This window comes from Melospiza melodia, chromosome 21, assembly GCF_035770615.1.
Source record: "Melospiza melodia melodia isolate bMelMel2 chromosome 21, bMelMel2.pri, whole genome shotgun sequence".
NCBI classification, from domain to species: Eukaryota; Metazoa; Chordata; class Aves; order Passeriformes; family Passerellidae; genus Melospiza; species Melospiza melodia.
In genome coordinates, this window is record NC_086214.1 from 13,980,654 (window position 1) to 14,004,751 (window position 24,098).

The 24,098-nt window shown below is 49.1% G+C and overlaps 2 protein-coding genes across 8 annotated transcripts in view; both read left to right on the forward strand.

Annotated features, from left to right (window-relative positions):
• Nucleotides 1–224: 224 nt before the first annotated feature.
• On the forward strand, nt 225–9,555 carry TNFAIP1 (TNF alpha induced protein 1). The gene is made up of 6 exons (XM_063174211.1): nt 225–1,544; nt 3,000–3,169; nt 3,797–3,886; nt 3,973–4,025; nt 4,617–4,812; nt 5,143–9,555. The coding sequence occupies exons 1-6, from the start codon at nt 1,328–1,330 to the stop codon at nt 5,359–5,361; spliced, it is 945 nt and encodes a 314-aa protein (XP_063030281.1). The 5' UTR covers nt 225–1,327; the 3' UTR covers nt 5,362–9,555.
• A 339-nt stretch (nt 9,556–9,894) lies between these two features.
• The window catches only part of SGSM2 (small G protein signaling modulator 2), a 36,201-nt gene continuing 21,997 nt past the window's right edge, over nt 9,895–24,098 (forward strand). For all 7 annotated transcript variants that reach the window (XM_063173911.1, XM_063173916.1, XM_063173915.1 and 4 more), the window contains exons 1-2: nt 9,895–10,012; nt 16,350–16,425. In XM_063173911.1, coding sequence (XP_063029981.1) covers nt 9,956–10,012; nt 16,350–16,425 — 133 coding nt within the window. In that variant the 5' untranslated portion in view covers nt 9,895–9,955. The remainder of the gene's footprint in view (nt 10,013–16,349; nt 16,426–24,098) is intronic.

A 24,098-nucleotide genomic window follows, 5' to 3' on the forward strand; every position in this document is an offset into this window, starting at 1 on the left:
GGGCCGGGCAGGGCCCGCGGGCCGCTCGGTGTGACCCGCGCGGGGCCGGCTCCCGTTCTGCACCGGTACCCTCGGGTTCCCCCGGCTCCCCCCGGGCCGTTCGGGTCCCTCCTTTCCGGCCGTGCTGGGCCAGGGCGGGTCCCGTTGCGGGGCCATTGTTCCGCAGCCCGTCCTGCCTCCCACGCGGGGCAGGAAGGGACGGGAAGGGATGTGGGGAGCTTTTGGTCGTGTCAAAAGGGGTAATTAGAGATCTCTGTCTGTTTACAGAGGCCTCACAGCTCCTCCGTGGCCACCTGCAGGAGTTGTGCTGGCTCCTGCCTGTGCTGGCGGGGCAGGGGGTTTAGCTTCTTTGCTCGTGTTTAGCTTCGTTCTTGGTCAGAGCAGTGAGAAACTGCCTGGGGGGACGGAACTGACCGCTTACCCTTCTGAGGAGCTCGGTCGGACAGGCTGGATTCCTGTCTCCTCACGGGTTCGGTCTGGCTGCTGTCATAAACATGCCACTGTTCTAAAAAGGGGATTTTGAGGGTTTAAAGCAAGGCAGGACATCAGTGACAAACAGTGGTGTACGTGGTGGGGAGTTGTGTTTATTTTCTTTTCAAATTAGAGCTACGTTCACTGGTCGGGGCTCCAGGATGGACGCAGGAGAGTTTTGAATGAAAGGAGTTACCAGAAAATAGAACCTTGTGATCCATCTTTTCAGTGTTGAGGCATTTGAAGAGACATTTGTGTCTCCAGTTCAAAGTCAAACCAACATCAACAAGCCCCGCTCAGGGGGATGCACACACACCCCAGCTGAAGCAGGGGCAGGAGGCTCTTCAGGGCATTTCAGCTGGGCTCGGAGAGAGTTGGGCTCTGTTGGGAGGCCGAAGGGGAGCTGAGCGGGGCCCTCCTGCCGTGTGGTGTTTGCAGTGTTGGCTGGAGATACAACAACAGGAAGTCGGGAGAGTTTCACGTGCCTCAGAAGCGTGACACAGCACAGGCGGCATCAATTGTCTGAAAAATGGCTGAATCGTGTTTTGTCAGGATGTGCGTAGTTGTGTCCTTAGGAAGTGTCTCTTCCGCAGAGTGACATCCTCGTCTGTGTGTGGAGTGGCCGTGGGGCTCCGTGCTGACCACGCTCCGTCTGCTGACCCCTCGCCGTGGTAACTGCTGACCCCTCGTTGTGGTGACCACTGCCCCCACGCCGTGCTGGCCCTTCACCGTGCTGAGCCCTGGGTGATGCCGGCCCCTGCCCCGCCGTCCTGGCGGGCTGAGGCGTGAGGGCGGCACCACGGCGGGGCCGGCCCGGCCCACGCGCTGCAGGGTGGTCATCTACCTGCAGAAGGCCATGTCGGGGGACACGTGCCTGGGCAGCGCCCTGTGCCCGGCCGCCGGACACAAGCCCAAGGCCGGCGCGCTCAAGGGCGGCAGCCTGGGCAACAAGTACGTGCGGCTCAACGTCGGGGGCTCCCTGTACTACACCACGGTGCAGGTGCTCACCAGGCACGACACCATGCTCAAGGCCATGTTCAGCGGCAGGATGGAGGTGCTCACCGACAAGGAAGGTAAGGGTGTGGTTTTCATTGCTAACAGTTTTGTAAAACAGCAGGAGTTTGGTGGTGGTTTTACTCCATTAAGGATGTAGAGAATGATATATGCCAAAAATAACTGGGAGCATTACGCAGCCAAGTCCTGTTGGTGCTAGCAATCCTTTGGCTTTATAGAAATACCTGGTTTTGTTACTCAAAAGAACTGGGGAAGGACTGGTCCTCTTTCCTGCCCTCGTGCTGGTGAGCAGCTTGGTGTTGGTGTAAAGACTGAACAGACAGTCTGTGGGTTGTCATTTCTGTCACATCAAGCAGTGGCATCATTCAAACCATGCACGTAAGGAGGGACATACGGTTTTCAGCTTTGAGGCTCAGAATAGCCTGCCTTGCTTTGTTGAAAAATCTTTTTTTTTTCCCCTTTTCCTGAGCAGCATGTTTCAGTTGTAGCTCATGGTGCCATGGCAGCATTTAGGGATCAGTCAGGCAGTGTGTCACCTCCAGCTGGACACAGGATATTTTAAATCCCTGATACATTATAAAGGGCAGAACACGCAATTTTGTGTAAGAGCCTCAGCCTGGATGGAAAATGAGAGTCATGTTCTGATAGCTCCAGCTGGAGAGTCCAGCAGGGGTTTAGCTGACTTTCCTAGGTTGTTTTCTCTGCCTAGATTCCAAAATAACACTTTTTTCCTGCCTTCCACGTTATGGGAAAGGGTTTGGCACCGTACTAAGCCTTGTGTGTGCGTGCGTCCTACACTGCTATTGTTTGGCAGTAATCAGACATCCTGTTTCCTTAGGGAATGTGACTTCAGGGATTTTGTAAAATTGCAAGAATTTGTCCATTTGCTACTGTTTCCTCTGCTTCATCCCTTCTGTGCTTCCTCCTGATCTGTCTGTCCTATTCTTTGCTCCTCTTTGGGGACTAGAACAGCTTTTCCCCCACACTGGGTTTTCTGGGCCGATCTGCCTTTTAGCATCTTCAGAACATTTCTCTGTCTTTTTAACTCCAAACAGCAGCAGCAGATGTGTTTGGAGAATTGCCAAATGCTCCTTATTAGGCCATAGAAATTATCCATATCTACTTGTTGCACTCAATAGTGAATTCTGTCTTCTAGTCCTTCCTTGGCTCTCAGAGGTTTCTGACTGCCCAGCATCACAGTGTAGCCCTGCAGTTGGGTTCCTGCAGCAATCTCAGTGCATTGTGCTGGAAGCTGAGTGTTTTTAGCTTGGGGCTGTGCTTTTGGGGTGCTGGAAAGCAGTGGGAACATCTGGGCAATATTCAAGGGGCTCCACTGTCAGGTTCTGTTCTGGAAGCAGCTTCAGTTTGCTCAAAGGCAGTAGGGACTTCCACTGGGTGAAATGGGAGAAGCGTCCTGAGCAGTGTCAGGAAACCTCAGTGTTGTTTAACCTCTCCAGGGAGCTTTTCCCTGCCTCTTGTGTTGAGGTGACTGAAATGTGTTGGCTCTTTTTCAGGCTGGATCCTTATAGACCGTTGTGGGAAGCACTTTGGAACAATATTAAACTATCTCAGAGATGACACGATTGCACTTCCAAAACACAGGCAGGAGATCAAAGCCTTGATGGCAGAAGCCAAATACTATCTCATCCAGGGCTTAGTGGACATGTGCCAGGCAGCCCTGCAGGTAAGAACAGAAGTATCCTGTGAAGTGTTTCATGGGTGTTTTGCTTATAAAATTTACTTAAGACAGCTTGAGAGATTATCTCATGGCCTTAGAAATGGCACCAAGTCTGAGATGTGCAAGGCATTTTTAAAATATGAGTTAGTAAACAGGTGGTGAGGGATCTGGGGACACGGCCTGTCCTGCCCACACTTGGGTTGTGCTCTGTGTCCCTGAGGGCTGGCTCGTGTTGGTGACATCCTGTTCTGCCACGTGCTCAGTCCAGATGCTCGTCTGTGCAGTGGTTTGAGTTGATTAAAACTACTGCAGACTCCTTCTATCCTTTTCTTCAAGAAAGGATGTAATATTAAACCTACTTAAACCAAGTATGACTGGACCTTGTCCTGGCTATAGCTGAGGACATCCACCTGCACCCCAATATTTCAATTACTGCTGCCTTCCGGGGATGGGAAATCTGTGCTGTGATTCTGGGTTGCAGATCAAGGTAAGCTGGGTGGTTGCTGTAGCAACCCAGCTCTTTTCCTGTGCATCACAGCCTTTGGAAACATGGCTGGAGGGGCTGAAGGAGGCAGCAGCATCAGCTTTAGCATTCCTTTCTTATTTCCTCTCTTTCTTCTTTCATTAAAACAGGACAAGAAAGACTTGTATGAACCTGTCTGCAGCATCCCTATTATCACCTCTCCAAAAGAAGAGGAGAGACTGATAGAGTCATCAATGAAAGTAACTGCTCTTTTCAACTGTGGATTTATTCTAAATGTATTGAAACACAGAACTTACCTTTTCTTCTTTTCTCTCACTCCCAACAGCCTGTTGTTAAACTGCTGTATAATAGAAGCAACAATAAATACTCCTACACCAGGTATGTCCCTTCTTTTTTCCCCTCACTTTAGTGGAAAAGTTGCTTTTTGACTGTGGGAGTGGAAGATGATGATGAATGATCTAACTTCACTTCTTTTGGTTTGTTTTGGGTTTTGACAACTATCTTGGTTTGAAAAGTAAGTAAGGCCTTACATTGCATGTCTGACAATAAAACTTTTTTTAAAAAAAATAATGTATTCATTCTGGCAGTGTGTCTGTGCTGTGCAGCATGCAGAGCACATGGCCTTCCAGGACACATTGACTCTGGACTTCTGCTGTCATCAAGCCAGAGAACTTCAGTGAAGTGGGATTTGATCATCTCGAGCATGGATAGTTCATGTAATGCTTTGGGACATTGTGCTGTCCTTATTAATTGTGTAAGCTGACCTCTAAAGGCTGGTGTGTTTGCTCGTGGGGTCAGAGCAGTGTATTTGTATCTGAAATGGACTATTACCCCTCTTTTCTTGGCAGCACGCGGCAGTGAGTCACTACTTATTTGTATTCTGCAGTTGGATCAGTGCTGAAAGCTGGCGGAACAGGCAGAGATGGCTGCTTGAAAAGCCCTGTTCCTGCTTTTGTTGCTGTGTTTCAGTAACTCTGATGACAACTTGCTGAAGAACATCGAGCTGTTTGACAAGCTGTCCCTGCGGTTCAACGGCAGAGTGCTGTTCATCAAGGACGTGATCGGGGACGAGATCTGCTGCTGGTCCTTCTACGGGCAGGGCCGCAAGCTGGCCGAGGTATGCTGCACCTCCATCGTCTACGCCACCGAGAAGAAGCAAACCAAGGTAATGGAGCTTCACCTGCCCGTGCTGCGGGTTGCAAACGGTCCTGATTAGCTTCAGGAGTCTGCAGAGCTTCTCTCACTTCAGGAGTGAACTCTGAATTTGCAGTGGTGCAGCTGAGGTTAGCAGGGTCCAATGTTAAGAATTAGAGAGACTGTATTCCCTTCTAGAGCAATCTAAAAGATAAGGTGAGGGAGGTGACCTGGTGGGAGTAACCCTCCATCACAAATTTTTTACTCTTTATGATGTGTGGGTTTGTGGCTCACGTGTGGGTGTGTGTTGCAGTTGTTACCCTGCATGGCTGAGGAACAGGACACGTGCTGTGTTTTGCAGGTTGAGTTCCCTGAGGCACGGATCTATGAGGAGACCCTGAATGTCCTGCTGTACGAGACACCCCGGGTCCCAGACAACTCCCTGCTGGAGGCCACGAGCCGCAGCCGCAGCCAGGCCTCGCACAGCGAGGATGAGGAGGGGCTGGAGCTGCGCGAGCGCGTGCGCCGCATCCACGTCAAGAGGTACAGCACCTACGACGACCGCCAGCTCGGCCACTAGCTGGGCTGGGCCTGCGGCAGCTGCAGCTCCCCTCCTGTCCCTGGGCAGGAGGGGCATCCCTGGACAGCCATCTTCACGGGGCGCCTCGGCCCCTGGAAAGGCAGCGGGGATTTGTGTGCACAGAGCAGCACTGAAGGCCAAGGCCTTGCAGAACTGAGGTGTGAGTTGTGCACCTTGTGCCGTACCTGCAGGCTGGCCCCTCCTTCTGCTGGGAGGGGGATGTGGAATGCTGGTTCTCGGTTTGTGGTTGCTCTTTCCTAGCCAACGATTTGCCAGTTTCCCCCTTGCCGGGAGCAGCACTGCTCTTCCTGAGGGAGGTTGGGCGGTTTGAAAAGCTCTTTCCAGACAGCTCCCCTTCCAGGGCCTTGTACAATGGAACTTGCAGTTATTAAATCAAGATACTGAAGAGAGAACTTGAATGTGGCTGCTCTTGGCAGACCCTACATGGGATGACCCCCCGCAGAAATGTTTGGCTGGCCAGTCAGCTGCACCTGTGCTCTCCCAGCCCTGTCCCCAGATCACCTGCAAAGGTTTGTGTTCCAGGATGGTGTCTTTAAAACTCATTGATTCCTAGGCAAGCTCTTCCAAAGTGGTGAGAATCAAGTCATCAGCCTCTCCATGTGAAAAGTGGAAGTCTCTGAAGATGTAAATGTGTAGGTAGTGACTTGTCCTGGGAGAGGGGGAAATGGGTATGGTGAGGGAAGAAACCTGAAGTAAGCAAACCTGAGCAGATTGTGGCACTGTTGCCCTGGTTGAAGCTTGTCACTGTGAAATCCTGTTTATATAAACAAGGGCAATCTGGGGAATTGCTTTTACATTCCTCCTGTGGCCTAAAAGTGCTATTTGATGTTAAATTTCTCAAGCAGCAGGGAAGAAATTGCAGCGGCTGGAGAAGTACAGGCTAAACAGTGTTTTCTAAGGCTAGAACATGTGAGTTCAAGTTCTGTGTCCTGAATCCCTTCTAGAGGGTAGAAGTTGAAGAAGAAAAACAGCTGTGAAAATATTGTTCTAGCATGGAACTGTGAGAGGCTTTGGGCATAGCAGAGAGTTGGCTTATACTGGCTTTTAAACTGAAATAATCACTTTTATTCTGAGTGCTTGGCTGGGTGCTGATTTACAGGGCACTTCAGGAGGTGGGGGTCAAGTCTGCTCTGAAAATTTGGAAATTTCTGGAATTTTTCTGGAAACAGTTTCAAGTTCAGTATGAAAAGCCATTGTTGTACTTTTAAACATTTGCTTGTATGTTTGAGCTGTAGGTAGCAGTTTTGCCACTGTCATGGTAATTCCTGCTGGCTGCCCACTGGAGCCAGGGATACTTTGGATATATTCCACAGCTGCCTTTGTGTTCCCATATCATTCCTGGTCACAAAGCTCCAGATTCCACAATGGTCAGTCCTGAACTGCTTTGACCAGTGCCAAATCCACCTGTAAGATTTAAAGAAAATTACTGCAAAACCCTGACAACAAAATGATCCCAAATTATTGCAGGGAGTTCCGAAGGAGAATTGAGATCTAGATGGTTTGGGAGTAATGGAAGCAGGGGAGGGAGCAAAAAATTATTTGCACTCATTTAGGTTTTTGAAAATTAAAATATTGTGGGTTAGTAAGAAAACACTAACAGACTTAGGATTTTCTTGCCTCTACACGTGGCAGGATTCACTTAATTCTCCTCGCATTCAGGAAGCAGCATTGCACAGGGATGCACCTGCCTTCTTGTGAAAGGCCTCTTGAAATTTCTAATAATCCTAGCAATCTCTTTTATACTTCTTTCTGTAAGTTTTTGTTTTCCAGCTGGTTATTCTGTTGTGCCAGGGAAAATACAGCTGTTGAGGTTTAGTTTCAACAAAGATTTTTGTGATATTTCTCTCTAATTCTGCTAGAGTGTGATGTGGATTTTAAAAATTTTTTCCCTCCACTGATGCTATTTAATTAGAAGCCACCAGCAGAGGCTGCAGTGATGGGGTCTTTGTGCTGCATTTAATAGCTTCAAGTTATTATCTTGTGCTTTTTCTGTCTTGTAACAAAGGCTGATGCCATTTAAAAAAACACGCGGCACTTCTGTTTCTTGGCAAATGATTTACATTATTTTTTCTTGTTACTATCATAGTGAATGTTAACAGAGTAAGTAAGTGATGCTGATTGCCTTGCAAAACTGTGTTTAAATGAAGTTATAAGCAGAAAAATGTCATATTTGCTTTTATTTTTTCTGGGGAGGACAGGTGTGGGAAGGAGTGTGTGAACGAGAGTGTCAGATCCCTGTGCTACTCCAGAGGCTTTCTGTACTCACAGAGTCATTAACAAAATGGACCCAACTTGTGAATTGTTACACTGTAAGAAGCAGAGGAAAGCCCATGTTTTGGTTTAGTTTTCCTTTCCCTATTTCCCACAGCCAACAAGTAGTAATAATTTCTGATTTGAATTTAGATTAATTAACCTGGGAAGCAAACAGTTTTGAGAACCATCTGGGTTGTGAGAATCTTTTACCAAGTGTGAAGGATCTTCTGGGTGTTTGTGGAATGTGGAATATCAGTAAGAACTGTCAGCAGTTGTGCTCAGGTTTGAAATACGTGCAGATATCCTTTCCCTTTCACTGTGGGCTCTCCTGAGTCCTGCTTGTCTGGAGCTGCTCCAGCACGGGGTGTCACTGAATCTGCCTTGCCCAAATCATGCCCTGCTCCAGTCTCTGTCCCACCAGGTTCTGCTCATTTCGAGTACTGGAGCTGAGATGTAACACATGCTTTGTATTCTCACCTTAATCATTCTTTACGTGATTGAAGGCTATTAATTATTGTGGCAGGAATGTTCTAGACATTCTAGAACATAAGATTACAGCCAGTGTAGTGCAGAAGCAGCAGCAGGGAGCAGGGTGATGCAGTCTAGAGGCAGCATTGGTGGGTTTGCAGTGAGCTCTCCAAGGATTTCTGCTCAAATTAAGCTCAGATTAAGACAGTACAGGTTTCTAATTGTATGTGTTTGTCTGCAAGTTGAGACTTGTACTGGCTTCCACCCAGACCATCACCAGTGGGTGCATTAACAGGAATTTGGAGCAGCCTTTGGGAGAAAAAAGAGCCTTTTTGCCCCACTTGTAGGGTGTGAATTGTAACTACATCAGCTGTCATTCTTACAGGACTCACTGTCTCTTCACTCCTAAATTGAGTCCAAGCCCTGTGCATGCAGGCAGTGCCCTGAATGAGGGAGTGAGTGTGTGCCAGCCGTGCCCAGCCCTGTGCCCCAGGGCTCTGGGGTGTTTCCGAAACGCAGTGCCCGTGCCCTGCCAGCCCTCGGGCCCTCTGCAGGGAGGGAGGGAGGGAGCCCTGGCTCGGGGTGATGGGGCAGCAGGGGCACAGGGGAGAGCTCTGCAGGGCTCAGCTCCGGCTGCTGCTCAGTGCCCAGACACAGGCACTGCTTAACCTTCACCCTGACATTCTGGTTTTTGAGCAGGAGACATTTATCCTGCTGCAATGTTCCACTCCAGTGACTTTGGTCTTTTGCACTTGTTGGTTAAAACAGAAAATAAGTGATGGACAGGGAGGGTGTTGGGGGGACCATGCTGTCACCGAGAGCTGCGTTTGAATGGGCATTGCTTACTGTGGGCTTGGTTTGATTTTGTTCTTCTCGAGGTTTTTCATTTTCGGACAGAATTCTCTCCAGGCAATACTGGGGATAGACCTGAACTGGATGGGTCTGCCCAGCAGCCCCTGCCTACACACTGAGGTTGTGTTCTGTGACAATCCTTGGCATTCACCTCGCAGCCACCTTCCCCCGTGCTGTGGGACAGAGTCCTGTTCCAGCCCTGCCCTCCCAGGGGACAGGCTCTGTTTTCTGCATGTGTGTCACTTCTCCTCCTCCTATGGAACGAGTAACACCCTCCCCTACCTCACAGGGTGGCTGACACTTAATTTGTTTATTGAGAGTAAAGGATTCTTTCGGATTTCTATGATATTTTATATACAGAGGATAACAAATATGATTGCTGATCTTGTTTAAATTGACATTCTGTGATCAAGTTATTTTCTTAGAGATTCAGTCTTTGTTTTATTTTCATGTCTAACTTTTAAGGGTCAGTTTTACAGAAAAAGTACCTAGATAATGCAGTAATTAATCAATTATCTGTTGATTAAAGTGTTTCACCAGTGCATTAAAACGAAACAGAACACTAATTTTTAATAAAGTGTTATATTTTGTCTTCTGTGATTTTTCTCCAGCGTCATTACTTTTCATTGGTAGTGTGGGTCTGTGGAACTTTAGTTCCGTGTTGCCGATGCGATCCCCACCGAGGATTTGGGGTTGGTGCTCCCGGACCGGGGCCGGCAGCGGAGCGGGGATCCGTGTCCCGCGTGCCCCGTGTCCCTCTGTCCCGCGTGCCCCGTGTCCCTCTGTCCCGCGTGCCCCGTGTCCCTCTGTCCCGCGTGCCCCGTGTCCCTCTGTCCCTTGTCCCCCCGCTGTCCCCCCGTCCCGCTCTCTCCGCTCTCTCCCCGCGCACAGCGCCCCCCTGCGGCCGGGCTGCGCCCCCGCCCCGCCCGCTGACGTCACGCCGCGGTGAAGATGGCGGCGGGCCCGGGTCGGGAGCTGTGAGCGCCCCGGGCCCGCCAACATGAGCTGCTCGGCGGACGCCGTGAAGGACAAGCTGCTGTGGAACGTGAAGAAGGAGGTGAGGGCGGCGGCGGGGGAGGCTCCGGGCTGTGCGGCGTGCAGAGCCCCGCGCTCCGGGGTCCGGCCCCGGGGGGCCGCGGGTCGCATCGCGTGGGGAACGCCCTGCGGCCCGGGCGGGGGCCGGGGCCGGTCCCGGTGCCGCTCCAGGTCCCGGTGCCGGCGCCTCGGCGGGGAGCGGGCTCGGCCGTGCGCGCCCGCCCGGGGGGCGCCGAGGACGCGGCCGTGCCCCGGCGGGGCTGGCGGGGTGCGGGCCGTGCGGCTCCGGGGAACCTCGGCGCTCTTTCCCCGGGCGCACCTGGAGCCGGGATGCCGCCCGCGGGACTTGTGCGCGGCAGGAGGCTGGCATCGGCTCCCGCGCCCGGCGTTTGTGTTTCCCGCAGCACTCGTTTTCTATGACTTTTTTCCTTAACTGGGAGCTTTACCGGAGAAGGGAGGGAAATCGGAGGTAAGAAAGGTAATCTGAGGTGCCCGTGGATGAGCCGAGCTGACTCCCAGGTGCCAGGGCACCTGTGCCCTGGGAAGGGTTAATTTGGGTGGTTGTTCTGTACACACCTGTGTGACATTGCCGGGCTGGGGCAGCCAGAGCCGTGTGTACACGAGGGGCCCAGCCCCGCACCTGAGCGGAGGTGTTCGGTCCCACTCGCGGCCGGGCCGGTGCCGCTCTCCTCGCACGGCGCTCCCCGGCTGCGGGGCGGTGCTCGGCACTGCTCCGTGCTGCCCGGGGCTCGGCAGGACGGACGGATGGCATCGCGCTGGAGCAGCTGCTGCCGCAGAGCAGGGCTCCTGCCGGGGCGGGACGAGGTGCCGGTGGTGCCCAAGGGCCGTGGGCGCCTCTGGAGCGCGTTCCTGCTGGGGCTCCCTGCGGCCCCCTCTCCCCTTGCACCCATACCGGATTTTGTGGGTTTGTGGCACTGGCTGTGGTGAGCTGCGTGTAGATGCCGGTTATTACACGGCAGTGAAGCGGGGTTTAATGCTTATCCCTCACAGCAGTAACAAGTTTTTCTAACAGGTACCTGCCCTCCTGCTCCTTCCCCTCCTCAGTTCACTGCTGGGGAAGCAGCAGGAGCCGTCCAAGTTCAGATGTAAAGTTGTTGCTGTGGCCAAGGTTCCTGAGCCCGGCTGCCATGTCCTGGTACTCATTAATGCTGGACTCAGAACACATCAGGTGTTGTAGGGAGTATAGAAAGGGCAGAGCAGGGACAGACACAAGGACTGTGTCCCAGGATGACCCAGCCAGCAGCTGGCTCTGGGCAGGTGGTACCTGCTGAATGCTGCCACAAACATGCCACTTCGATTAGAAATTTCTGCTTGAACCAGAACCTCTGAGCTGAGGCAGTGCAAGGTTTTATTTAGAAGTGGGTGCGCTTGCTCTCCTGAGTGATGCTTAAATATATAAATAAATCTGATAAATGTTTTCCAAGTGTGAACGTTGCAATCTTGTGCTAATGCATGAGATGAAAAGTGAAATGGATTTTCATAACCCAAGCCAGCTCAAGCTGAGGAGAAGTAGTGGTGTGTAATTAAAAAATCTGAGGCTAATTTGTTTTTAAAGTCTCTAAAATGTTTTTAATTGGACTCTGGTTTTTAAATTACTTGAATAATGCTTGAAAGTGTTATTTGTACCTTCTGTGTCATCTGCATTTTTGTTTTGTCTCTGGTTTGTTTTTTCCTTCTCCCAAGTCCTCACCAAGGCTCTTTTAGAGCACTTAGAGTGGCTTGGCTTTTTAGGGTTGGCCAGAGCTTTCCAGTCTAAAATAGCCATGAGAGCGTTTGTTGATTAAAAGCAGGTTGAGGTAACACCCCTCACGTGTGCCCTCACAGACCTGTGGCCCCTGTCTTTGCTCACAGTCAGAAAATGGCTCAGGTCACAGTTGGAGACCCTGAGATGGAGATTTTATTTGTCTTCAATAATCAATTGACAAAGAGGCAGGAATTGAACAGGAGCCACGGGTAACTGCCCACCAGATAATGCTGCCCTTAAGGATTGTATGTAACTTTCTCCAATAGAATTTTCAACCTCATTTTTTTTATCATGTGTGACTTCATACAGCCACTTCTGCCTGCTTGCTGGGAAAACCTGACTCCATGTCCATGTCTGTTCTCAGAGCCCTGGTCCCCTTCCCTTGTCCTTTAAACCCAGACTCTTATTTCCTGCTGAGTGATTTTCCCATAACCTCAATAGCCAAAGTTCATAGGCAGTGGATTGTTTCTGTGGGCTGTTCCACCAAGCCTGGTAAAATTCAGCTGTCTTTGCAAACTGTAGAACAGTTATCTCCAAAGTAATTTGGTCCAAAGTGTTTAGTTTATTTTGCCTCAGTCTTGCAGCTAAAACTTCTGCATTTTTCCTTTGGGAAATTTGATGCTGTTTGCTTTTACTCAGATGGACTTTCCCATTGGTAGGGAATGTGTTTTGTTGGCTCTCACAGAAAGGAAGACATGTAATGTGTTTCGAAAATGTAACTGCTGGGATTCATGCTGAGGCCGCTTGGAAGTTCACGTTTCAAGCATTTATCTCTCTCTGCAGGAAAATCTGTTGTGACAAGCAGGCTCATAAAACAGGCTTTTTTCTCTGGCCATTTCCTTTTGCCTCCTGAAATGGAGGGTTTTGCCATTTCTGGATTTAAACAGTACTTTCTAGCTGTGAAACAAACAGGATAACAATAACCTTAGCAGTTCTACCTTGAACGATTTCAGAGCACTTGAGAAGCTCAATTGCTCAACTTGCAGCTGAAATGTAAGGGCTTCTGAGCAGAAGTGCAATAGTTATTGAACAGCTTTTATTACACTGCCAGTCTTTCATCAGGAGTCAGTGCAGTAGGAGCTGTCGATAAAGGAGGTGAGCAGAAGCTGCCCAAGCTGAAGAAGATATGGATGGTGGACATTAGGTTTTTTCCTTTAAGGAAAAAATGCTGTAGGCTTTAACTGTGTTCCTGGTTATTGTGGTGTGTTATGAGCATTCTTCTTTACCATTTTTAAAGTTTCCTTAAATAAAATTTTAAAAAATTAAACGTAGAGGCATTTCTCTTGTGTATTTTTTGAGTGAAACTTAATAAATAATCCATGTATTATAGTATGGGTTCAGTGTTTGACTGCTTCTGAAAGTTTTAGCCCTTGTAGGATGTGGGATAAAGTCAGAGCAGTGATCCATTAGAAGATCCTTCAAATGCCAAGCAACTTCTCTCTGGGGAGTTTGCTTTGCTTTACCTGTACAACACTGCCAGCAGGACCTTCCTCAGCACTGAGATCTTTACCTGGCTGGGCAGAGCTTTGTTGTCCCTGCTCTCAGGGGGGCAGATGCGTGTCCCCAGAGCCTGGCACCTGTTCCAGGGCGAGCAGGTGTCCCCAGGGCTGCAGCTGGTTCAGGGACAGTGACACTGAGTGACACGAGTGCCTCTCTGTGCCAGCAGGCAGGTCCAGAGGAGAGCCTGGTGAGGGCAAGCGGCTCCTGTGTTCTGCAGGGGAGGCGCAGAGAGAGGATGGTGTTTGCAGGGCTGGACCTGCGCCGGTGCCACAGCCGGCCCCAGCGCTCCCTCCCCCTGCACAGGCTCCTCTCCGGGCTCTGGGAGCAGCCCTGCATCCCTTGCACATCCTTTCCCTCTGGGGGCAGGTGGGGACGCTTCTGCTAAAGAGATTAATTTGCAGTTTGGTCAGGTCTGCTGGTAGCTGCTAGTGGGTGTGTGTGGGGGCTTGTGCTCAAAAAGCTCCATTGTCAAGTGCCTCCTGAGAACAGGGACAAAGCAGCAGAATTCCCTATGAAGAGCTGTGCAATATTGCAAGGGAATTAAGGAAACAAGAACAAAAAAAAAGCTTGTGTTCCATTTGATCAGAAGCACTTGCTTTAGCTCCTTGCCTGGAGCATCCATGAATTACGTGGCAGTGAGGGATGACGTGGGATTGAAGAACATTGCATTCCTGCTTTTGAATCTTCTCATATCCTGTCTATGCCTTAAAAATGTTTTCTAATAACATTCAGTCACTCTCCAGAAAATGCAGGGAGCTTGCTTGGCATCTGGTGGCAGTGGGGAACACACAGAGAGCCTACTCTGTGTCCTTAGCTCTGGGGATTAAAGTCTCCTCAGAGACACTGGATGGTGCTGCTCTAGAAAAGTAGCATTGATTATTAAATCTGAAACACTGTTCTTTCTCAGTTTTTGTACACTTAAAATTTTAGCTGATGGGGATCTCAATAACATACTGAGCTGATTGGGGTGTGCCTGGGAAATGTGTGTCGCAATGAATTGGCTGCTGAGCACTTGAGCTTTTGCTCATTGAAACTACTCTTCTTCCTCCCCGTTGTTAGGATGTGAATTGCAGTTAATGTTCTCTGGGATGCTGAGACTGATTTCATGGTGTGCAGTGCTGAAGTCCTGTCTGTGCCCTTGAGTTGTGTGTGCTCAGGCTGCTGTGACTGTGCTGCACCAGGGCAGAGTCTGTCTGCCTTCAGCCCAGGGGCGCTCAGTTGCTTTTTGCCAGTAGTACACCAGCCCTTTCCTTGGGTGAATGAAACTGTGCCAAAGGGATTGTTGAGCACACAGGATAATCCAGATGTGAGACCCATTCACGAGGCCTCCTCACACCCCTGCTTCTCCCTTGATACACTCCTACTCCTCCACCTCCAGCTGCCTCACTGTGAGGTCCTGAGTTCTAATGCCATGTCAGAAAAGCCACAGGAAAGAAACAAATTGCCTGGCTCAAAGTTTATATTGTCAGGCCTCAGGTGTGAGCAGCGAGCCAGGTTTTATAGAGTGCAAACGACTTGTTTTGAAATCCTCAGCTATAAAACACTTTGAAAGCCTCTTACACGTTTCCTTTTTCCCCTCCAGTGTTTTCTCTGCGACTCAGAGGGCTCCTGTTTGATAAGGAGCACAGATTCTGGAGGATCCATTTGATCCAGAACTTGGAGCGAGGCAAATGCCATGTGTTGAGAGGCTCGTGCAGCAAGTGCCAGAGCTGCAGCCTGCTGCCAGCCGGGCTGGGGGTGTACGAGTGGGCACAGAGGCCCCAGGAGGAGTTCTGGGGGAGGGGGTGTTTAATTACAGCATCCAGAATTGGTCTCACAGATGGTCCTGCTGGAGGAGGAAGCCCTTCAAAGCAGAGAAGGCACCTCCACAGGCAGCTGCAGAGCCCAGCTCTCAATGGAGCACTGCAGCTCTCCTGGTCCAGCACCAAGGGGAAAAGCCCAAAACCCTGGGACCTGTCAGTGCCATGAAGTGGTACCCAGTTAGCTCTAAATGCTGGAAGAAGAGAGTGTTTGGCCGAGTCTTCTGCCATGGTAGCACTTACTTTCATGTATTAAAAGTGAATTGGCATATGTTTAGTCAGGGTGTCATAACCCTGTAATTGTAGCTCACAAATGAGAGAAGTCAAAAATTATGGTTAATTTGTACACAGAAGAGAGCGAGCTCTCCACGGCCAGGAGGAAATGAGTGTCTGTTAAATGAGTTGGTGATGAGCTGGAAACCAGTGAGGTTTCATGTGGTGTCAGGCTGAGGAAGCCATTGGGGAGAAATCACTGGCAGATGAATGGAGGGTGACTACAGCCTCTTGCCAAGAGCCTCATTGTAAGAATTGTCTGTTTCTTCTTTAATTTTTGAAAGTCAGTAATTTGCAATTATTTCCCTCTGGAGCTTGATACATCCTGAACCCTGAAACTGGAAAGGAACTTTGTTTTAAATCATTAAAAAGTGTGATAAGTGTAATTTTATTTGCTACAATTGCTGAATCGTGTCTTGAAGTGATAACTGAAGACACTGCCTTCTCTGTAGGTACTGTAATAATTTTGTATACTGTCTGGTGCAGCAGAGCTTTGAATCATTTGTAATTGCTGTGGCATGCTCCCTGTTTCCCAGGTAGGGAGGAGGCCCTAAAACTCTCTGGGAATGTGTGCCCATGTCGCTCAGTGACGCTTTGTGCTTGAAAAAGAGCAGAATGGCACAAGTGGAAATGGGACATAGCTACACAATCTGGTTTCATGAGCAGAAGAGACTGTGAAGGCCAAGGATGAATCATATAAAAAGTCTTTCACAGCTCTTCAAAAGGTGTGCTGGAGAAGTTCTCTGGCGGGTGCTGTGGGCACACTGAAATCTGCCTTCGATGGGGGCACGCCCCAAACAGCCTGTCCTTGTTCTGCCAGAGGTTTCCTCATGCTGTTATAGGCCCCTGAGGTTTGTGTGTGCTTCCCTCCTTAGATCCATTCCTCCCTGCAAAATGTGATGTGAGGGAGTTGTTTGTCTGTTGGTGAGGGGGAAGGCGCAAGCAGTGGTTGAAACTGAAACTCCCAAGTGCTGTGCTGATTTTGTTGGGATCGTGCAATCATTTCTCTCTATTCATTTTAGGTAAAGCAGATCATGGAAGAAGCTGTCACCCGGAAATTTGTACATGAAGACAGCAGTCACATCATCGCCTTATGTGGTAAATGTCACACAAAGAGCTAATGCTACCTAACCTTGCTTTTCCTCTAGACATTTATTTTCTCTGCTGTCAGAGGTAAATGGAGGGATTTAGATACTAGAAATCGTGGTGTTCAGGCCCATTTCACCTCTGTATTTGCTATGTGTGTTTACATTACAAGTTGTAATGTAACTCTTACTAAAATGTCATTATCCAAGTACCCAGCCGAGATGACAGGTGGGTTTGCTGGAGGCTGGCTCTGTGTTCCAGGGAGCTCCCAGTGTGGTCTGCCTGCTCTCTGTTCCTGAAATCCTGTCCTGGAAGCTGTGCTGCATTGTTGGTGTTACAGGTGATAGGGTGGCAGCTGTTTCTGTTAGACTCTGCTTGGCCAAAATTAGGAATACTTTAAAGTCTTCATACTTCTCTCGTCCTCCTACTGTGATTCCAGTTGGTTTTGTGTTCTAAATTCTTCATGGTCTGAAGGACTAATGACTGCACTGAGCTGCCTCATTATTGCCCAGCAATCCTACCTGTCCTGAAGCAGGACTCCAGCCTGCTGCTGCTTTGAACAGAGCCAAACCAGAAGAAGGTGAAGCTGAATGTTCTGTTTTTACTTTGGCTGATTGAATGGAGAAATCCCTTCCAGCAGATTTGGCTAACAGCTCCTGGCTGGTTTTCTCCTGTGTGTACAGTTCTCTTCCCTCCCCCATTCCAGTTTCGTGTGACTCTTCGAGAGGTTTTTCCCTTCTATTTAAAATTAGATTGGTTCAGTACATGAGTCATTTTTGGTGAATCTTCGTTATAAATATAGAATTCTTGTGAATCATTTTACTCTCCTGCTAGGCTGAGTTTAGCAAGAGCCTCTTAAATACCTGATGGCTGATTTCAGGGTCTCTCTGCATCAGTAGCTGAACAGGTCGTAGCTGCCCTAGGTCCTAGATGGCTGAAGGTGCAAGGTGCCAGTTCAATGTCATGTGCCCCTTGTCCTGGGAGATGCTCCAGCTCTGTGCCACCCTTGCTGGCCTGGAGGAATGGTGCCTCTGAGCAGGTCAGCTGTGCTCATCCATCCAGCAGGAGGGATTGCAACCACGAGGACTCTGCTCCAGCCTGTGCTCCCTGCCTGGGTGCTCTGGGAGGAGGAGAGCACTGCCGATGTTTCCATCCTTGTGGAGAAGCAGTGAGTGCAGGAGATTCTGTATTTGTTCCCAACCTGGTGCATAACCAACCCAGGTTACACCCCAGGGCTCTGCCACCCCTCTGTTTCCCGGAGATCTGGCTGTGGTTCAGAGCCACAGCAGCCCCATTGGCCTGTGGTTGATTTGTCCACTGTGGGACAAACTTCTGAATTCCTTTGGGCTAGGTTTGCTGTGGAGCCAGCCCCAGGGCACAGTGCAGCGCTCAGGGTGTTTGGAGCAGCTTCTGCTGGGAGCTGGCTGTGGCCGATTGCAGCCGGGCTCTGGGAGACGTTTCCTTGGGAACAGCAGCTGCACTGACGTGGGGCTGGTGGAGCCAGCCCTGCGCCAGGGCCAGGGCAGCTGCTCCTGTGCTCCTGCCCAGCCTTCCCTGAGCTCCTCTCCTCTGCCCGGCCTGCCCTGAGCTCCTCTCCTCTGCCCGGCCTGCCCTGAGCTCCTCTCCTCTGCCCTGAGCTCCTCTCCTCTGCCCGGCCTGCCCTGAGCTCCTCTCTCTGTGCCAGGGCAGCTGCTCCTGCCCGGCCTGCCCCGAGCTCCTCTCTCTGCCCTGAGCTCCTCTCTCTGCCCTGAGCTCCTCTCCTCCTGCCCGGCCTGCCCTGAGCTCCTCTCTCTGCCCTGAGCTCCTCTCCTCCTGCCCGGCCTGCCCTGAGCTCCTCTCTCTGTGCCAGGGCAGCTGCTCCTGCCCGGCCTGCCCTGAGCTCCTCTCTCTGCCCTGAGCTCCTCTCTCTGCCCCCAGCTCCTCCTGCCCTGCAGCTGCACCAGCCCTTGCCCCCTTCTGCGGTTCTGAGGGGAAGGGGAAGGCAAAGCAAGCATCTCTGTTTCTGCACTCACCTCAAGGGTATTTACAGGGTTTCCAGTGCAGCACATTATGCCTACAGTGTTTGCCCAAAAGCTGCCTGCAGTTTGCTGAGCCTTTTCTGTGTGGCTGACCACCTTTAGTCTGACAGTAACACACTGCTTGAAGCAATTAAAAAACTTGTTTAAGTGAGCTTCATACTGCAAACAGGGTTTATTCATGAATGCCTCAGACATGGTTACCCAGATGATCTCTACATTTCCAATATCTACTTTGAAATGAGTCTTAGTAGTTTGCTCTCTTAGAATAGTACTTTGAGTATATTAAATTAAATAATCCTGAATTCCCCATGCTATAAACTAATCACCACAGAATTCAGGTGGGTTATGGAGAGTTAGTGTGTGTCACAATCAAAATATATGTTATTTAAATAAATCCAGCATGCCACCTTGGCAGAGGGAATATACTTACTATGGTTTTGGGAAAGCTTAGTAGTAAATGTGAGTAAAAATAGTAACTTGGGCACTGTTAAACGTGTAGAATTTGGCTTTTCAATGAGATTTCAGTTCAAATTAAGGAAGAGATGAACTGCATGGAAAGCTTTTTTTGGCCTGAATAATAAACCTGCTACCAGTAATTAAACCCATTAATTAAAATGTGCAGAATCCCTTTGTGGCTGAACTGAAAAGGCCAGTTCTGATTTGAGCTGCAGAATGGTATTTAATGTTGTGCCTGGGGCTTCTTGTAAGCCTTGCTTGAGGATGGCATTGCACGTGTCCCTTGGGATGTGAGGAAGAGCAGGGAGCTGGGGGATTCCACTGCTGTTCCTGGGGGATGCACCTGAGCTGTGCAGCTGTGGGTGGGTTTGTGGCAGGTCCTTTCCTGTTCCTGAATCTGAACTCAAATCCTCTAAGACATTGAGGCTCTTCTATGAATGAAAACAAAAAAATCCCCATCTTCTTTTTGTTTTCTTGATGCTTTGTAGCTTTTTTGGTATACTTTGGATACTTGGCATGTGCTGTTTCTTCCCATCTTCAGTTACTAATTGGTTACAGTCCTTCACTTCAAAGACAATCGGAGGTACTTGGTTTTCCTTTCCTTCCATGTCATTGAATAATCTTTGCCTTCCAAATATGTTCTAAAACTGTGTCTAGACCAGACCAGAAATGCTTTTTTCCTTTTGAACCCAAGGAGAAAATTTGCCGTTTCTGGGTATTATTTTACTGCTCTGTCCTGATAGATTTGTTGAGGATCTTTGCTGCAGAGCCTGCAATTCCAGGTGCAGAGCAGAGGAGCAGAGAGCCTCTCCTAGAGGAGCTGAGGAAGCTGGGCTGGCTCAGCCCTAGGGGATGAGCCAGTCCCGTTGATTTAGCTGCATTAACCTCAGTTTTTTCTTTTTCCATCCCCATTATGCTTATTGCTTTTCTTCTCTTATTAACTGATGAAAATGACTGGTTTTTTTTCTAGGTAATGGTGTGTTTAAATAACACAGATCTTAAAAAAAAGAAGAACAAAACCACATCACGATCTGTCCAGTCATGGGAAAGGTGACAGGGCTTGACTGCGGAGCTGGATCTGGATATTAACTGAAGGTGTTTGTATGGGGTCTGTGACTGCGTTTAGTCATATGTGCAGCCCTTCAAACAAAAGAAGGATGTGGTGCCTGCCTGGGGGAGCTTGGGAGGTAATGAATTCCCATTAGTAAGCAGTCCTTGGTGCTTTCTCTGTGTGAATAATACATCAGAGAGGTGGCCTGAGGCCTTTGAGCAGACATCTGCCACCTACAGAGAAGGGACACTTGCCTGAGCACAGCCAAGTGCTGGCTTGCCCTGCTGCCAGTCCAGTCTTGTCTGAAAGCTGAGCAGCCTGTGAGCCTTTGGTGGTTCTGGATGTGGTGGCTGAGGAGGTCCATGCACAAACAGACCCATGCAGTGGATGCAGTAGCCGTGGTGGCTGAGGAGGTCCATGCACAAACAGATCCCTGCAGTAGCCATGCAGTGCTGTGAGTGCCCTTGGCCAGCTCTGCAGGGTCTGTCCTTCTGTGTGGTGACCTCAGGAGTAGAAGCAGGATGTGCCAGGTGGTAGGGGAGTGCTATGGTAGGGGAGTGCCAGGTGGCAGGGGAGTGCTATGGTGCTACCTCCTCTCACAGAGTCTCTCCTGGGTGCTCCTGTAAGTTGTACAGCAGCTCTTTCAGCTTCCTGCGTTTCCTTCACTCGGAGACTCAAACACAGCCTTGACTTGTGCCAGGCTGTGCCAGGCTGTGGCCTGACCCCATGGCTGCTTTTGTGAAGCACTCCTGAGCTGGCATGTGTGTCTTATGCTGGTGCTTCTGCTCTCCTGCAGTGTCTGTGTACATCAGGACTGCGTGAGCATTTATTGTTCTCAGAAACAGAGCAAGGAGAGCTGTCACCCACAAGTGCTCCTGAGATGTCTGTGCTTCAGGCTGTAATTCACACTCCAGATCTGATGTGTGGGCCCCAAATCCATCCTTGCAGCTTCCTTCCACAGAGCCCTGGGGCATCTACACTTGGATAATCATCCCTGTAAGATGCTTCCTTCTTCAAAAATAAGTAGAGGGAATTGTTATTTGAAATAGGTCCGTGTCACTGAGTATCTGTTCACAGCAGAAGGACTGGTGTGTTCTGAGAATCAGAGTGGCTCTTGGGTCCTCCTCACACTTCAGAGCAATCCAGTGTATGACAGGATTGTCGTTAATGAATGTGCAAAACACTAAGATTGGACTTTGTGTGGAACAGTTCAGCAGTTACTTCCAGCAGATGAGCACTCCATTCACTCTGCAGGGGGAGGCAGTAGCAGAGCCCTTGTGTGGCTGCATTTTCTGGAGTAGTTGAGATCTGATAAGGTGTGAAATTGTAGGGCCTTGCACGTCTGTAGGAGCACAAAGAACTTCAGCTGAGGTTATGGGTCAGTCCCCATCCACGCTGGCAGTGGAAAGCCAGGAGTCCTTGGAACATGAATGTGGCTGGTGACACCTGGAGAGCAGGTACCCAGGGTCATCTGGGATGGTTGAGTCTGAGCTGCACGAGTGCCCAGCAGGGCTGCTTTACAGTCCCACTGCTAATCACCCAGGGTTAATTCCTTCCTCAGGATGACTTGTTATCCCATTTTGCACAAAGTTAATTGTCTTTGAAAGATAACACAATTTTGTTCCCATCATTTTCAGCTGGAGTGACAGCATTCCAATTCTTCTGAAAACCAGCCCCATTAGGAAGAGATGCCTTATGCTTTGGGATTTTTAGCTGATTGCCTTGAGGCTTCTAAATAGCACCATATTCAGATTTGACAGAAAACAAAGAATTCAGTTTTCTCTCTTTTTTCCTTACCTCACAGAAATGCAACTTCTGTAGAAACAGATGTAAATAACCACTGCCCAACCTGACAGTTTATCATCTTAATTCTTTTGGCTTTCTACCCTTGACATTGATATTTTAAAAAAATGAAGATTATCTGCTGTGGAAATGCAGATCACTCACAAACAAAACACAAGTCTCCCTGTATTACTGCTCCTATTTGGGAAACAAACATTTTCAATGATGAATAATGCTTAAAAAATAGTTTACAGAGATTCTACCTCACTTGATAAACACATTAGCCCAGAGAGTGTACCAGAGATGATCATAATTGGGGGGAAGCAAATATTTTTTCATGCACATTTAGAAGATTTTTGATTGTGCTCCAAAGATGATGCTTGAATTAATGAGTGGTGTGCTGTGGTGGGGAGGAAAAAAACAGAGTGAATATTAGCTCTGATGTGAAATGAAACCGTTTTTGAACTGGATGTGTTTTTAGCTTGAGAAGTGAAATAAAATCGCTTGTGCTTTTTAGAGAACTCTGCTAAACATTTTGCTTTGATCCTGGGTCATCAAATTGGATAATTTTCAATATTTAGAGAAACTTCAGTACTTTTGATTTGCCCTTAACAGTGTTTAATGAAAACACTTCTGTTTTCTGGAGGTTGCTGAGATCCTTGAAGCTTAATGATCACGGTTTTAAAGAGGAGCAGTCACTAAATTTCAGCCCCAAAGTTTCCACTTTAGAACTGGGAATTGTCCATTTAGATACTTTTTAAATTATTATTTTCTAGGGAGTTACTGAACATGGGATGTTCTGTGGCACAGCCCACAGAAGCAGGTTGAGTGCAGGGGCACGGGAGCAGGTTTGGATGTTCCTCTGCAGCCCTTTGCACTCAGGCTCCATCATCTCCCAATGACACAGCAGGCTGAACTGGCTTCAAACTGGGCAGATCTGTGACTAGGATAAAGCAATAGCAGCTGGAGATCATGAGCATCTGATGGCTTCTTTATCATCCTACTCTTTTCACTTGTTTTTAATTTCTTCAGCCTCATGAATTCAATTCCCCATGCACAGTTTCCATGAAAACAAGGTATTTAGCTGCAGTATTTCTTCCTGTCTAAGGAAAATCTCATCTGCTAAGTACACCCCATAAATAATCCTTCCACAGGCTTTCTTTTCTCTGCTCACCACCCTTCCAGCCCCAGAACTTTCATTTCACAGTCCATTAAGTCATATCAGAATTTTCATAGAGCCAAAAAAGGACAAAACCAAACCTGTTCACCTGACCCTGGAAGAAGTAGCTGTGGTGAAGTCATAAAAAGGTGACATTTCCTGAAGCCTGGTGGGCACTGTGATTATTTGAACTGTAAATCAATAATATATCTGCACTTAATTAAATTCAGCAGTGAGTACTGCAGAGAATGTTCCTCAAAACTGTCTGGAGTTAATGAATTTCTAGATGGCTGCTGTCAGCTGAACCATACAAGAGAATTACCTGAGCTGTGCTGATTTATTCCCAGTGCAGAGCTGCTTTTCCACTGTGTGTGTGATGAGTTGCTGCCTTTTTGTCTGGTGCGTTTTTGTATGTGTTTGTTGTAGGTACAGTGACAGTAGGCAGGCTGGGGATCACCCTGGGCTGTGCAGTAGTTACTTACCTGTGTGCACACATGTCTGTAGGCAAAGGCATGTGTACATTCACACAGACTACCTGTGTGCACACAAAACCACCCAGTGATGCCTTTCTGATGTCAGCAGTTTCTCCAGGAACAGCTGAATCATCTATTTTTAGGTCTTCTTAGAGTGTCAGATTCCAAAAAGGGAGAAATGGTTCATTTTCCCAGAAATGAATAAATAACCCCATTTCCCTGTCCCAAAGGTTCTTGTACTACCACCCCTGAAATAGTTTGTGTTGTCTCTTTAGGCAGCAGTGTGAGCTGTGCAGTTTGTGACTCCTGGGGATCACCCGGTTTGGGTTTATCAAAAAGCACCACGGCCAAGGTCCCCTCGTGTCTTTGGGAAGGTTCTGCAGCGTGAGGGGCTCCTGTGCCAGTTTGTTCAGGATGTGTGAGGTTTCCTCTGTGACTCAGCCTGGCCGTGGGCGATGCTGGCAAGGTGCAGTGAGATCAGTGCCTGCCTTGGACACGCAGCCAAAGGGAAGCCCTGGGGGCTCTGCCAGGAGCTGCTCCCTCCCTGCAGTGCTGTGCCATTCTGCTGCTGGCTGGGAGGGATCCCTGCTGCTGTTCTGCTGCCCTGTGCCTCCAGGGTGGCACCCACATGGTCCTCTGGGCTGCAATGGGACGGCACCTGTGTCTCAAGGTGTGCTGCCCTGCTTGCCTGTTTTCCAGTCTAACTGGGTAAAAGCTGCGGTGCGTTTGCAAGCACATTCAGATCA